Source organism: Anopheles aquasalis, chromosome 3, assembly GCF_943734665.1.
Source record: "Anopheles aquasalis chromosome 3, idAnoAquaMG_Q_19, whole genome shotgun sequence".
NCBI lineage: Eukaryota > Metazoa > Arthropoda > Insecta > Diptera > Culicidae > Anopheles > Anopheles aquasalis.
Window position 1 is genome coordinate 50578549 of NC_064878.1, and position 12680 is coordinate 50591228.

At 52.9% G+C, this 12680-nt stretch overlaps 1 protein-coding gene across 2 annotated transcripts in view; it reads left to right on the forward strand.

Moving 5' to 3' along the window:
• The window catches only part of LOC126578642 (BMP-binding endothelial regulator protein), a 57636-nt gene that overhangs the window by 17561 nt on the left and 27395 nt on the right, over positions 1 to 12680 (forward strand). For both annotated transcript variants that reach the window (XM_050241432.1, XM_050241430.1), the window contains 2 exons: positions 7313 to 7492; positions 11534 to 11610. In XM_050241432.1, coding sequence (XP_050097389.1) covers positions 7390 to 7492; positions 11534 to 11610 — 180 coding nt within the window. In that variant the 5' untranslated portion in view covers positions 7313 to 7389. The remainder of the gene's footprint in view (positions 1 to 7312; positions 7493 to 11533; positions 11611 to 12680) is intronic.

Here is a 12680-nt window from a genome sequence, read left to right on the forward strand (position 1 = left end):
GGCAATCTGGGAGAGGAGATGTGCAAAAGTGCAAACGATAAGTTTGCACTGCTGCTGCTGCTGCTAATGCTGCAGAAGTGGCGGACAGGGACTGGGAATGCAAGGGAAAAAAAACCAAAATCCCCGGGTTGCGTTAGGTGCTTGAGCCGGGATACAATGTTGGCCACTGGGTGTGTGCGGAGTTCGGCTAACATAAACAAGCACGCTAAATTGAGCTTTAATTCTCTGGTCTGGTCGAAATGGAATCCCGTAGCACCCCTAATGCAGCGGCTGCGGTTGTCGGCGGCATCTCGATTGTCTTCTTCCTCGTTTGTTTCAACTTTTTTAATCTGCTCCTCTTCGCTAAGATCGCTCGCTTCCGTGGTGCTGGCGTCCATGCACCAATGTGTCTTTAAAACAAATGGAAACTCAAGCGTTCCACTCACCATGCCGCACCTCTTCCTTTGGCGAGTGTCTTCGCATCGCATTCCAGTGGAAATGGACACCTTTGTGGTCAGTCCAGGGCTGGGAAACACTTAAAGTGCGTGGTCTATTGAACATCGCTGCGGTTGAGCGGCTGTCGTCGTCGTATCGTGTCCATTGGCACGCCGTGGTCACTGACTTGATTGGTGTTCGATTGGCTACATTGTAAGTGATCTCAATTTGTCGTACGACACCCCACTCAGAGACCATTTGCGCTTCAGCTCCCGTCTCGAGCAGATATCGTCTCTTCTTCGGATGATTTGTGACAGAGGGCAGGATGCTGCCGCTGGCCGTTTTTGGTGCATAACGGATGGTCTTTTGTGTAAAACATTGGCCACCGCCTGACCTTTCTAGCTATCTAGGTAGCGAGTACTGGCGTGGCCCAGATGCGAATTCAATTTATGTCCCCAAAGGACGGGGAGGTACAGAACACTATAAATAAGATAATAACTGCAATGTATCGCGTAGCGAGTGCAGTGACCTGACTGCTGTACCAGACACCAGACCATTATTTACGGGAATAGAGAGAGTGAGTGAGAGATAGGACGACGATACGCATCGAAGTCAATTTATGTGTCCACGGGATGGTTTTTTTTTTTTTGATAAAGTTACGGCCAGCCACGTTTGCAGGACATTAAGGAGTGCAATGGCCGTAACTATCCTGCTAATAAAAAAAAAAAAAACGGGGGCTCTCCAGAACCCTGGGGTACAGGATCGTTAGCGGACATTTCAGGGGTCTGGCTCGCTTGCTCTCGTAAAGTTTCTCCATTCATCACCGGCCATAGGATCGACCCGAAATGGCCGAAAAGTTGGGCCACTACAGTCGTTGTCATAGGTCGTTAGTGTCCAGCAATTTATGTGAGTCTCGTGACACTAAATCAACCCGTACAGTAACGAAAGCGAATCCGCCATCCTAGACGCTCCGACATCCGGTTAGGTGACGCGAACCATCGCGGTGGTGTCCCCGCGGAACCCGAATGCATCCTTCTCAGTTCATTGCGTAGTTCTGTCTGATGGGTTTTGTTGGCCCTTCTCTAAGTGTTCCCCCTAATTAGAGACAAGCAAATGCAAATGCGATAACGCACGCAAGACAGCGAACGGTGCGAGTATTTGCGAGCGAATGTCGTAAATAGGTTGCCCCCGCCTGAAGGGGAAGACCAGAGACCGGAGGTCGCATGGTATGGCATGGTTTGAGAGCGCGTGGCTTAGCAGGAGGGAGAGTATTCGCAACATCGCAACGATCGGTGCGTTGCGGCGCGTTCTTCAAATAAACATTGACCTTCTCTTGCCCCCAGGAGGGATGGAGAGCATAGGAACGGATGTCTATCCGATCGTTTCCGAACCGAACCCGGGCCCCCAGGTTCTCGTCTCGAGTATATCATCTCCGTGTTGTCGTCACTCGTTGGTACTTTGGTGGTGTTCCGGGATCCAGACACTCCCCAAAAGTCTGCGATGTGTGGCGTATTGTGGAGCACTTGCCACGAGAAGGCTACGCACTGTCTGCCAGAGTCTTCGTGCGTCTTCATGTTCCGGACACCCTTTCCCTCCCTTCACGTGAAGCCAAGACGCGCTGCTGCGGCGTGGAATAATTAACAGGTGTATAAATATTTACTTCCTCATAATTCCTGAGTGTATGCTTAGCGCGCCTGTCTGCGTATGTGTCCGCGGGTGTGCTCTTCTGCCACAACCGTACCGTACCATGTGCGGGGACTCCGGGGATGCGAACGGGGTGCGATGATTCGCACGATCAGGTGTTGTGTGGCCGATGGCCGAGAAGTGGCCGCGGACTTGGATGATGGATCGCGCACGCACTGCGTTCACAGCTGCCCGGGTGCGTGCGTGCGAGGTCGGTTCGATTTCACGTTTTTTTGATTTGTCATTTGGAGGAGACCACATCACGGGACCAGGAGACGCGGCGGTTACCATCGTCATCGCATCGCATCTCGCTACGCATCTCGCTCGCGGACTCGCTTCATCGTCACGTGATTTACGACGTGAGGCACGCATGATGGGCTGCTGCTGCTGGTGGTGGTATCATAAAATCAGCAGCATAAGTTACGGTTCGATTCGATATTTCCTGACGCTGGCAAAGCAGCTGGTCTCCGCACAACCGCAAAATCGTTAATAGAGGGCCGCTAGTCGATGTTCTAGTGTTTTATTTGCTTCCAAAATTAATAGCATCCCGTACGCGGTCTCACGGCTTTCACGGAGTCGCCTGTGAGACTGTGCCTTCTGCTTAGTCATGTCGGCAAACAACATCCTTTTCCCTCCCTTGCCTCCGGAGAGAAAATTTCATCTTTGAAAAAAACATATAATTACAATGCCAGCACTTGGGGTACACTTGGACTCGATCAGCTCTGTAGATGTTCGATTCTCCCTCACTCGGTGGAACTTTTTCCGCGTGTCACGAATGGTAATGATGTATTGTTTTTTCAAGATGGAATTGGGTAGCTCGCCGGCAGCCTGGTGGTGCTAGCTGATTAGCGAAGGCTTTTATCTTGACACGAGCTTCTCCTCGATCAACACCGTAGACAGGACGTTGACACCACGGTTCACCGTGGGGCCACGACGTGGGGCCAGATGATTGAACGAGACACGAGCCAGCGAACGAACGAGCGGCGATTTTATCACCTATCAACCCAGCAACATCAGAAGCCGGAAGCTTGAGAAAGTGTGTGAAAATTATGGCTTTGACGTGACGTGTCTCCTAATGGCACCACCAGCAGTCGTCATAGAATGGTAAACGCTCTCACAATCAACCTATCGATAGTTTGACCAGGGCCAGGAAGTGTGGCATAAATACCTTTTTTGTGTGATGCTGCATCGAGCGAACGAACGAGCTGCCGTCGTCGTCGTTGTCGTCGTCGTCGTCATGTCTCGTGAAGATGGCGTGCAGAAGAGAGTGATGAGCACCCCAAAAAAGGCAATTAAGATGATGCCTCCAACTAGCACCCGCGGTCTCGCATTTAATGTCTTAATTAACGATCCATCCTGCAGACGGTGGGTTCAGGCAGCACTCTCCGCTCTCGCGCCAGAGAGATTTGAATGTTAATTGTTATTTTTAGTGTTAGTACTATTATTGGTAATATATATATCTGGTCCTGCCTGGTGTCTCTAGGTGAACACGCACTCGCGCGCAGTGGTTTAATCCATGCCAATAGATGCTACGGCACGACACGCCGCTGTGCGTGATCGATGGGCATCAGGGCCGTGGGCACGGAGCGCGATATTGCGCGAACGCACACGCAACGAGCATTAAACTGGTTGGACTTTCCCAGTAATGAGGAGTAAGCATGCCAGCAATTAGCAGCAGCAGCAGCAGCAGCCACTAGCCGGTTGATTCGAGAACAAATCCCACCAAATACAAGGGCGTGACTGAGCATTGGATGGCGTGTGATAGATTGGAAACCTTGGAACATCAGCATCTTCTCTCAGCGCCAAGCGTATGATGCGATGATGTATGGTCAGTGGGGAGTTTTTTCGATGAAACCCCCTCGAAAATGTGCGAAATTCCACATCGCGATTGCCTCCCTAGTTGCAGGGATGCTGGAGGTGTGAAAGTGAGTCTCTCGCGCCGCCTCGCGCGGCATCTCCGCAAATGTCACGTCAATCGTACGGTGTGGCGCGCGCTCGAGGTCACATACCAGTCCGCTGGATCCGGTGCCTCCGTAAGTGCTTGTCCGATCGTCGTCGAAACTATGTAAAGTGCCGATCGATTCGGGTCGAATCGATTACCCAGGGCTGGACCACGACAATGTCGTCAATCGTCGTCACAGCTCACATTCCCCCACGACTGTGGCGAGAAGCCGTGTTAGATCGCTTGTAATTACCCACCCTGGAGAAGGGGGGGGGGGGGAGGGACGAAGGCACTTACTGGAAACGGTTGTTGGTGGTGTTTAGTCGAACGATGCGCGCGCATACACCGAGCGCACAGAGTGCAGTTGCCTGCGGAGTCTGCGGTGCCGGAGACGGCGCCTTTGTGCGCGAGCTTTTGCAACGCAACTAAATGGCGTTGAACGAGGCGCGTACCAGTGAACGAACGATCGTACGATCTAATCTAAGCCGCCCGCGGTTGATGAGATAGTTATTGGCTAGAATGACTTCACTGGTGCGCGCGACTCACGAGATGCCCACAAAGAACCGCGAACGGCGGCGACGGACGGCCCGTGTACCCGGAACTTGGTTTCCTGTCACTTCGGACAAACGCCAGCGAGTGGGTCTGCTGGGACCGGTGGCTCCCACGCTCCCACGACCAGCCAGCCAGCCAGCCAGCCAGCCAGTGACCGCGGGCGCACACAGTTTCTGGTTGCGTTTAATTTGCGAGAACACCGCAGCCTCCGACGACGAGGTGCTAGCGTGGCCACACGCTCCTTCTTGGGGTCTCTCTCTCTCTCTCTTTCTCTTTCGCCACCAGTCGGAACCGGTGATCCGGTGGTGGTGGCGGCCTCTACATAGCCACAGGCCACAAGCCGGCAATCAAGACTTAATTTGGTCATCGACTCCGGCGTTTGTCCGCCCTGTTGTTTCGTCGCAATTACTTGCTATACGCATCTGGTGCGGTCCGCCACGGGATCCGGGTTCATTTGGGAACACGAAATAGAACGCCGGTCTTCGCCGGTTTCGAGAAAGACCGCTCTATTGGCGGCTCTTCCCGGTACTACGACGATTAGAACTCCCTTGCACACACCCGCCGGAGGGCAGTTCTTGAGCATCTCCCAGGATGGAGTCCGTTTTCCAAGTCCGTACGCCATGATCCGGAAGAGCTTTAAAGGGTAATTGATTTGATTATTGGGGAACTCTCTCTCTCTCTCTCTCCAGCGGAACTCTCTTCGTTCGCCAATCCCGATTCGGATTCGGTAGGTCTTAGATCTTCCGTTAGCACCACCGATCGCTTCTAATCGCCAACGATTTATTGGTCATCGTGTGCGCTGGTACGGTACCCAATGGCCCAATGGGTGTCGACGGAGGGAAAACATTACGGCCGTCGCAGGGTACCACTGCCGGTGATGCTGCACCGCTGTGCGGTTAATGAGCAAGCGCTCTGTCTAATGATCACTCTGCGCACTCGATCTCGCTCGCTCTCTATACAACTCGCATTGGTGTACGCACCGAGAACGCCGTGCCATATCTCTAGGGTTGTTGGTGATGGCCATGTGTCTCTGTGTGAGGTTTTCCACCTCTACAACCACCGCCCGCCTTTTTATCTGTTTTCATTTCTTAATCTATAGCGATCAAGGGGGGGGGCGTTTTGCAGAGAGACAGCGAGAGAACGAGATAGGAGTTAATAGTGAGAGACCTAGATTTCCAGTCCACTGTATGTCTGTCCATTGGGGGCTCATAAATTTCAAGTGAAACGAGATTTCTTTTTCATGAACCGCCCCCTGAATCTTGGCCATCTCGCCAGTCCCGATAGTATTCATGCCATCACACCATTCGCTGCAACATGGATGGGGACTGTGGCTGCGAATTCGTGGAATCAATTGGTACAACATTGTTGTCTCCGTCGTCGCCGTCGTGCACAATGGAGATGATTCACTGTCGAGTCGCGTCTAGACTCGCGCGAGATGCTGTACAGAGGATCATGGAGCATGCGGAGCATGGGTACATGGAGAGCATATTGCCTTCGACCTTACACCACCATTCGATTCGTTATTGACAGCTGCGTGTGTCTGAGTGTCCACTCCGCACCGCATCGCACCACACTCACTTTCAGCAAATCCTTGGACAGTTGGACGTTTGATTGATTTAGCGACCCACTCCACCAAAGGAAGGGAGATGGTGGTCACTCTGGTGTGTTAGCTTGACTCTCCGGGGGCGACCTAGACCACAGGTGATGTTGGGACAGGTGTCTCTAGACGATTATGCGGCCGCACATGTATCAGCGATCATTGCAGAGACAAACCTAGAGAGAGAGAGAGAGCGAGAACACACGGTTCCACTTTCAGTGGACGTCTTATGACGTGTTGTGCGTGGTGGGGCTGACGTGTGGACGCGCGTCCAATTCACTCGAGACGCACCAGCACCACCGCGCATTCTGTATGATTTATTTCAAAACTGTTATCTAGCCACCTTGACACTGATACGTCGAGACTGGCTGGCTGACGACGGACGGTGGCGACGTCGACGTTGAATTCGGCAAAGCCAATCACCGGCCATCATGTGGAAGTCATAGCCACCAGCATACACTAGCGATAGTATAAGCCACTACAACGCCAAACAGCTAGCCATTCAATTAGTTACCCGCAGAATGGAACGGAACTGAACCACCGCCGCCTGCTGCTCGGTTGGAAATTGCTGAAGGAGACTTCTCTTGAAGCATCGGCACACTCAGCAGCCCTTGAGTGAGCACGGACTACTCGAGTGGACGCAGCAGCAGCCGGGCACGGACATTCGGACGCCTTTTTCGATGATTTCTTCGATCGATGAAGATGGATCTCGTACACCGCTACGTCGATCGTTTACTTCTTAAGCGTGCGTGCGAGTTTTGTTTTGTGTGTTCTTGTGGCGCTGGAGTACCGGCTTCCCAAGCGCTCCTCGTCTCCTCGAGTGAGGACGGGGGATGGCGATGAAATGCCGAAGAATTATCAGATCGAGTCTCGCTGTTTGTTTTCGATGCTTTGGGGGGGGGGGGAACTCCTTTCCGAACGGACGGGAAGGTGGTTGGCGCTTGCTCTTGAACCTGTCCATGCTTTCAACGCGTTTTTATTTTGGGGAATTCCATCCGTACGCACAGCAAAACCCGCTACAAGTGGTCCCGTGGCCCGCTCTCTGCCATCTGCTTTGCGCCCCGTCCGTTATTCAATCTTTTCTAATCAATTGCATACTCTTCTCTTCTCTTTGCCACACTCAGTGACCAGCCAAGGACAGAACTGAGAACGTGAGGCCACTGTGGCCACTCAACTCAACCAGAGCCAGCCAGCGCGCGATATGATGCGTTCCAGCACCACAACCCGCAGCAGTACACTGCTCGCGGCGGTACTGGTGATCCTAGCGATCACGATTCGACAAGCGACAGCCAGTGCATCATTATGTAAGTATTACCGGGACGGAAACCGAATCCGAATCCGAATTCGCAACATTTCACCTGGCACCACCCTGGGATGGATAATTAATGGAGAAAAAGGGGAAAAATGCTCCCGGTGAAAGGATGTGTTCGGACCTGTCGGGCTGAAGGGTCCTGCTGTGAGTGGAATGTAACGAACAGAACCAAGCATAAAATAATAATGCTCCCGTACCACACCAGACCAGCTGCCAGCTGGGGCGAGGGCAATAAAAAGTTGGAATAAAAATGCTACAAACGGGATTCCTGTGTCCTGCCCGTCGTCCTGTGGCAATGTTGTTCGCGTTCGTCGACGCGACATCATTTCGTTGTCGAAAACCAGAGCGATCGATTGGAGAATTCCATCCAACTTTTTTCGATTTTTCGGACACAAAGAGGAAACATCGATCGAGCGGTGGTGCAGGAAGTTGATGCATTTCCTCCCTCTCCCTCTCTCTCTCTCGCGCTGCTCTCAAATCATTCACTGGTGCACCTGCTACCAATTTGTGGCCAAACTGTGGCAGCAGCTGGTCTCAACCCGGGTTTGCTGGCAGATAATTGGACCTTTGGAGGTTCCAGGTTCTTGTTTGTTCTTAATTGCCATTTGATTCATTGTTGCTCTGTTTGTTACACTCAACCCAACGCACCACGAGGGCGAGCACGAGATTCAAAGTTGAGGGCCCCTTTGCAACAACAACAACAACAATTATCAGCCACACATTATATGCTTAATTTATGTCTAGCCACACAATGTCACGCTTGCAGCTGAGGTGGATGTGAGGAGATACTTTCAGCGACAGGACAAGGCAACCAGCACATCTCTTGCGCTCCGAGGGTTTTGGGTCGCCACTATTCACCTCCGCTCCACCTCTTATCCAGCATCTTATCGGCGTGTACGTGGTGCTGAGGGTGCGCTGCGATGCGATGCGAAACCCCCCCCCCCCCCCCCTTGGGCGTTGTCTGCGACATCGTCTCCTGCCTGCCACGCCATGACAACGCTGGGCAACCGGTCATGGCGCACATGGCGACGGTGCGGCTCTCGCGATCGCTGTGCGCGATTCACGTAGCGGTTGTAAACTTTCGTTAATCGTTTTTGATAAAAACGATGTCCACGGAGGAGTGGGAGACCGTGGGGCGCGATGGTGGTGGTGGTGGTGGTGGTGGTGGTGGTGCAGTGCTTTAATGATGGCAGACGTTGTTCGTTGCACCGCGCACACTCTTTCCCCCCCAAAAGCCCCTCCCTAAAAGGGGAGTGGGAAATGGTTGTGAAACTTGGCAATTAATGGCTTGGGTAGTGACTGTGGATCCCTTCGGCGAAAACCTGGGACACTGGATGGCTCAGTGTCAGAGAGGAAAGATCGGCGAGATGGCGAGTGCGCGATTGCAAGGTGTGTCTGTGCCGTCGTCTTGCATCTTGCAAAAGGTGTGTTGATGGTTATCAGGCGAGAGGTACTGAACGTTGGATCTTCTTCGATCTTTCTCGCCTAGACCGCGAGCCGCGCTCTGAAGGTGACAACGCCTTTTCCCTCCCTTTGTCACGAGTCATGGACTCCTCGCGAGACACGATGCAAGGCTGGCTGGCTATCGCATCGTGCCCGATCTCTACGTTGCGATCGCTTACATCCTCCGGCGGCGCAAGAACACCAAACGGCGTCGTTCCGTTAGTGTTGGCTCACCTTACCTTACCACTGGTCTGGCCGTCGCTATCTTGCATTCTAGATCTGGTGAGCCTCACGCTCGCGCTGCACTCGCTGTATGCAGAGCGCCAAGTTGCTGCTGCTGCTGCTGCTGCTGCTGCTGCTGCTGCTGCTGTTGCAAGTCTTCCGCAAACTTCCGGCCACAAGCCGGTGGCCACCAATGGACCTGCATTCATTCCGGCCCTCTTCCGGTGTTGCTACTGCTGCCAGTAGTGTGTGCTAAGCATAAGCATAAGAAACAGCCTCCTCCACCACGCAAGAAGTGTGGGAAAAGGCTTCTGACGCGTCTGAGCGTCCGTGCTGGCCACGGCGCTGAGGATGTCAATATTTGCCAAAACACAAACACAGGCCGCCGCCGCCGCCGCCACCACCTCGTCGGTCCGTGTTTTCCGTGGCCCCTTTTTTCGCTGTACATCGGCGATGCACGTCACCGCTCACCGTCACTCACTCAGCAGCACGAACGGGGTTGTACCCGTGGCGTCATCATCATCATCCTTCTCCTCCTGCGGTCTGTGTCATCATCAGCAGCGAGGTGGCGTCGTGGTTTGAAGACGTACGGTTTGTTTACCTCGCTTCTTATCCGAAACGAGACCACATCTAGCGCGGGCGTGCGCTCGCTGGTGCGTCTACACGCGGTGTTGACAATTCGGGCAACGATGGCACACGGCCGGAACGAGGAGGACGAGGTGTTGGAGAGGTTCAGAAGATCAGACAGGAACTCCCGAGTCTGAGCACACAATAAAACCGACGGCGAGAGGTGAGCGAGCGAGATAAACCTGTGGCCCCCACCCCACCGGTACAGAATCCGGTTCATTCAGTGCAACATTGTCGCGTTGTAGACGCATTTACGCCTCGTTATCGTTATCAGATATCGAACAGAGCAGTGTGCCAGCTGGCGCTCAAGTGTGAACACTAAATATGTACTCTCTCTCTCTCTCTCTCTCTCTCTCTCTCGTTCGCTCTCCGACACCAGTGTGACCGGAATTTGTTTAATCCTGTGGTTCCTCCCCTCCTGTTTGACTTTCGTTCGTTTCTTTGGAGTTCCAAACAGATACACTCTTCCGGATTCGATACAGTAGCCCTTGGCGGTCAGTTAATGACGTGCATTGTGTGACGTCAGCGACGTAGTGAGTTCACTCGCGATCGACGTCGTCGTCGTGGGGATCAGGATGTTGTTGACCGCGGGAGGAACTGCGTGGGTTCGCCAGAGCTGAGGGTAATCTGGTCAGCAATGCGGCGCAAACACTTGAACAGTTGGTGTGTTTGTGTTCTTTGGATCTTCTACCAGATCGCGGACCGCTTTGTATTGACACAAGTTCGTGCTCCAAGTGCCACAGGAGACGCACAGACACTCGCATGAGGGCGAGCGTGGGGGCGTGCACGCCCACCCCTAAAAGCTGGACGCCTAAAAAGAAGCGCAACTGTATCATGTGCTAAAAATAGCTGGCCCGTAGAGTTAAAAATAACTACGCGAATCTATTTTCGCACCGGAATAGTCGTCAACATCGCATCGCCACGGTTTTTTTCGCCCACGACTTTAAGGTCGGCACTCAGGTTGGCTGCGGATTGCATGGAAACGGAGCGGGGTAGCGGGAGGACGCAAGATGACGTGCTCGTTACACATGACACAACCGATGCCGCACCATCGCCACCCAATTCGGACAACAGTGACAAATGCGCCATATTTGGGGAGTGTCCTCATTTGGCACCTTTTGACCGCGGTCCGTTTGAAGTGACCCACGGTTCCCCAGGTGAGGTTGTCTGTGAACTAGCGAATTAGCGCCAGCGTTAAACCAAAATCCTATCATAAAGGGTGCTGGCACCGTGGGCAAATAAAGACATTTTGCGGCGCCCAGGGAGGCGCCATGATTTGTCATCGCAAAACATCGCGCCAACAACGATGCTAACAAGGTCCACTCCACGTTCTTTCGATAATGGACAATTTTGGGGGGGGGGGGGGGGGGTGCATTATTGAGCGGATACCACACAATGCACGAACGGTCTAATTTGTCGGAACCTTTTGCGCCATTGACTGAGCTCCGCGCCTCCGTGTCAATGTCAATGGTGGCGGTCCGCTTTTGAACTCACTCCCACGGAGAAGCTGGTTATCGTGAATTGGTTTTTTTCCTTCAATTTGTTGTCCTCTTTGTGCGACAGGTCTTTAGCCAGTCCGTTTTTTTTTGTTTTCCTCATAATTTATAGACCAATTCCCCCTTCGATCTTCGATTTCATTCTTAAATTCTCTCTCCATCGACTGCCATGGCTTCAGATTCTAACGTCACCGCCTACTGACGCGCTTTTCTTTCTTTCTTTCTCTCTCTCTCTCTCGTCGCAGCTGGATACCGGGAACCGTGCACGAACGAAGGCGAAGAGGTTAAGATCAGCCATTCATGCTTCAAGTGTATCTGCAAGGTAAGTCCACAGAACATTCTCCTTCATCTCTTCTCCCGCTCCTCCTTGACTGATCAATTCGTCACGTCAAGTGCTTTCGTGTCGTGGCCCAGCACAGACGGGTCCGGCTGCCTCGCCAGACTCCGGAGCTCCTGCTGTGTCTATTGCCTTCTTTATTGGTTTAGTGAGGTCCCGAACCTGAACCTTCCGTTTTACCGAATTACCTGACCACCGCAGGGACGCTGCTTTTTTTGGGATCGGTTCATTACGGGGGGAACGCCACACAGACGTCTTCCCGGTGATCAATTGTAGTGTGTCCGGCGTCTTCCGGCGCCAGCCCGCCCGGTGGTGGTTAATGGTGTGCTACGCAAAGTGCCGGTGTGGTCTGTGTGGTCCATTCCATTCATCGATCCCTCATCTCCTTCGCAGCGTATCTCTCCCGGGAGAGTAGAGTGGTGCCGCCGGAAAGCTACCTGGCCGGCTAGGGACTTCCCCAGAAGGTTTCTGTTTGTTTCCATCCCTGTTTCCCGGTTGCACATCCAGAATCCAGAATGGGAGAACCCTGAAGTGCTAGGCGCCAGTAACTTGCTAAATGCTGTTCCTTCGATGACCGGCGTCTAGGGACCTACTGCTGTTGCTGCTGCTGCTGCTGCTGCTGCTGCTGCTGGAAGGGTAAAGAGTCAACCTTCTTCTTGTTCTGTTGACACACTACCTTCCTGAAGCTACAAACAAAGGTATTCCGGAACGAGAAAGAGAGAGAGAGAGATCTAACCCCGAAGAGACCAGACGAATTGGGTAAACAATGGCGTTCCTCCTCAGCAGACACAAAGCTGATGAAACACAAGGCACTGATGTAGCCGCCACCGTCTTGTGGACTGACTCGGTCGGTCGGTCGGTCGGTGTATTAACTATGTACGTACGTTCGACCGCCACTTGTCGAACAAATAACTCAAATGAAAAGCTAATAATACAGTGTACCACAGTCTACACACCCGTTCCGTTTGTTGTCTGCGATGCGCCAGACTAGGCGGGCTACCGGGTCTTTTTTTTGGGTTCCTCAAGATCCTCCAGCTAGCTGCAGACTTCAATGT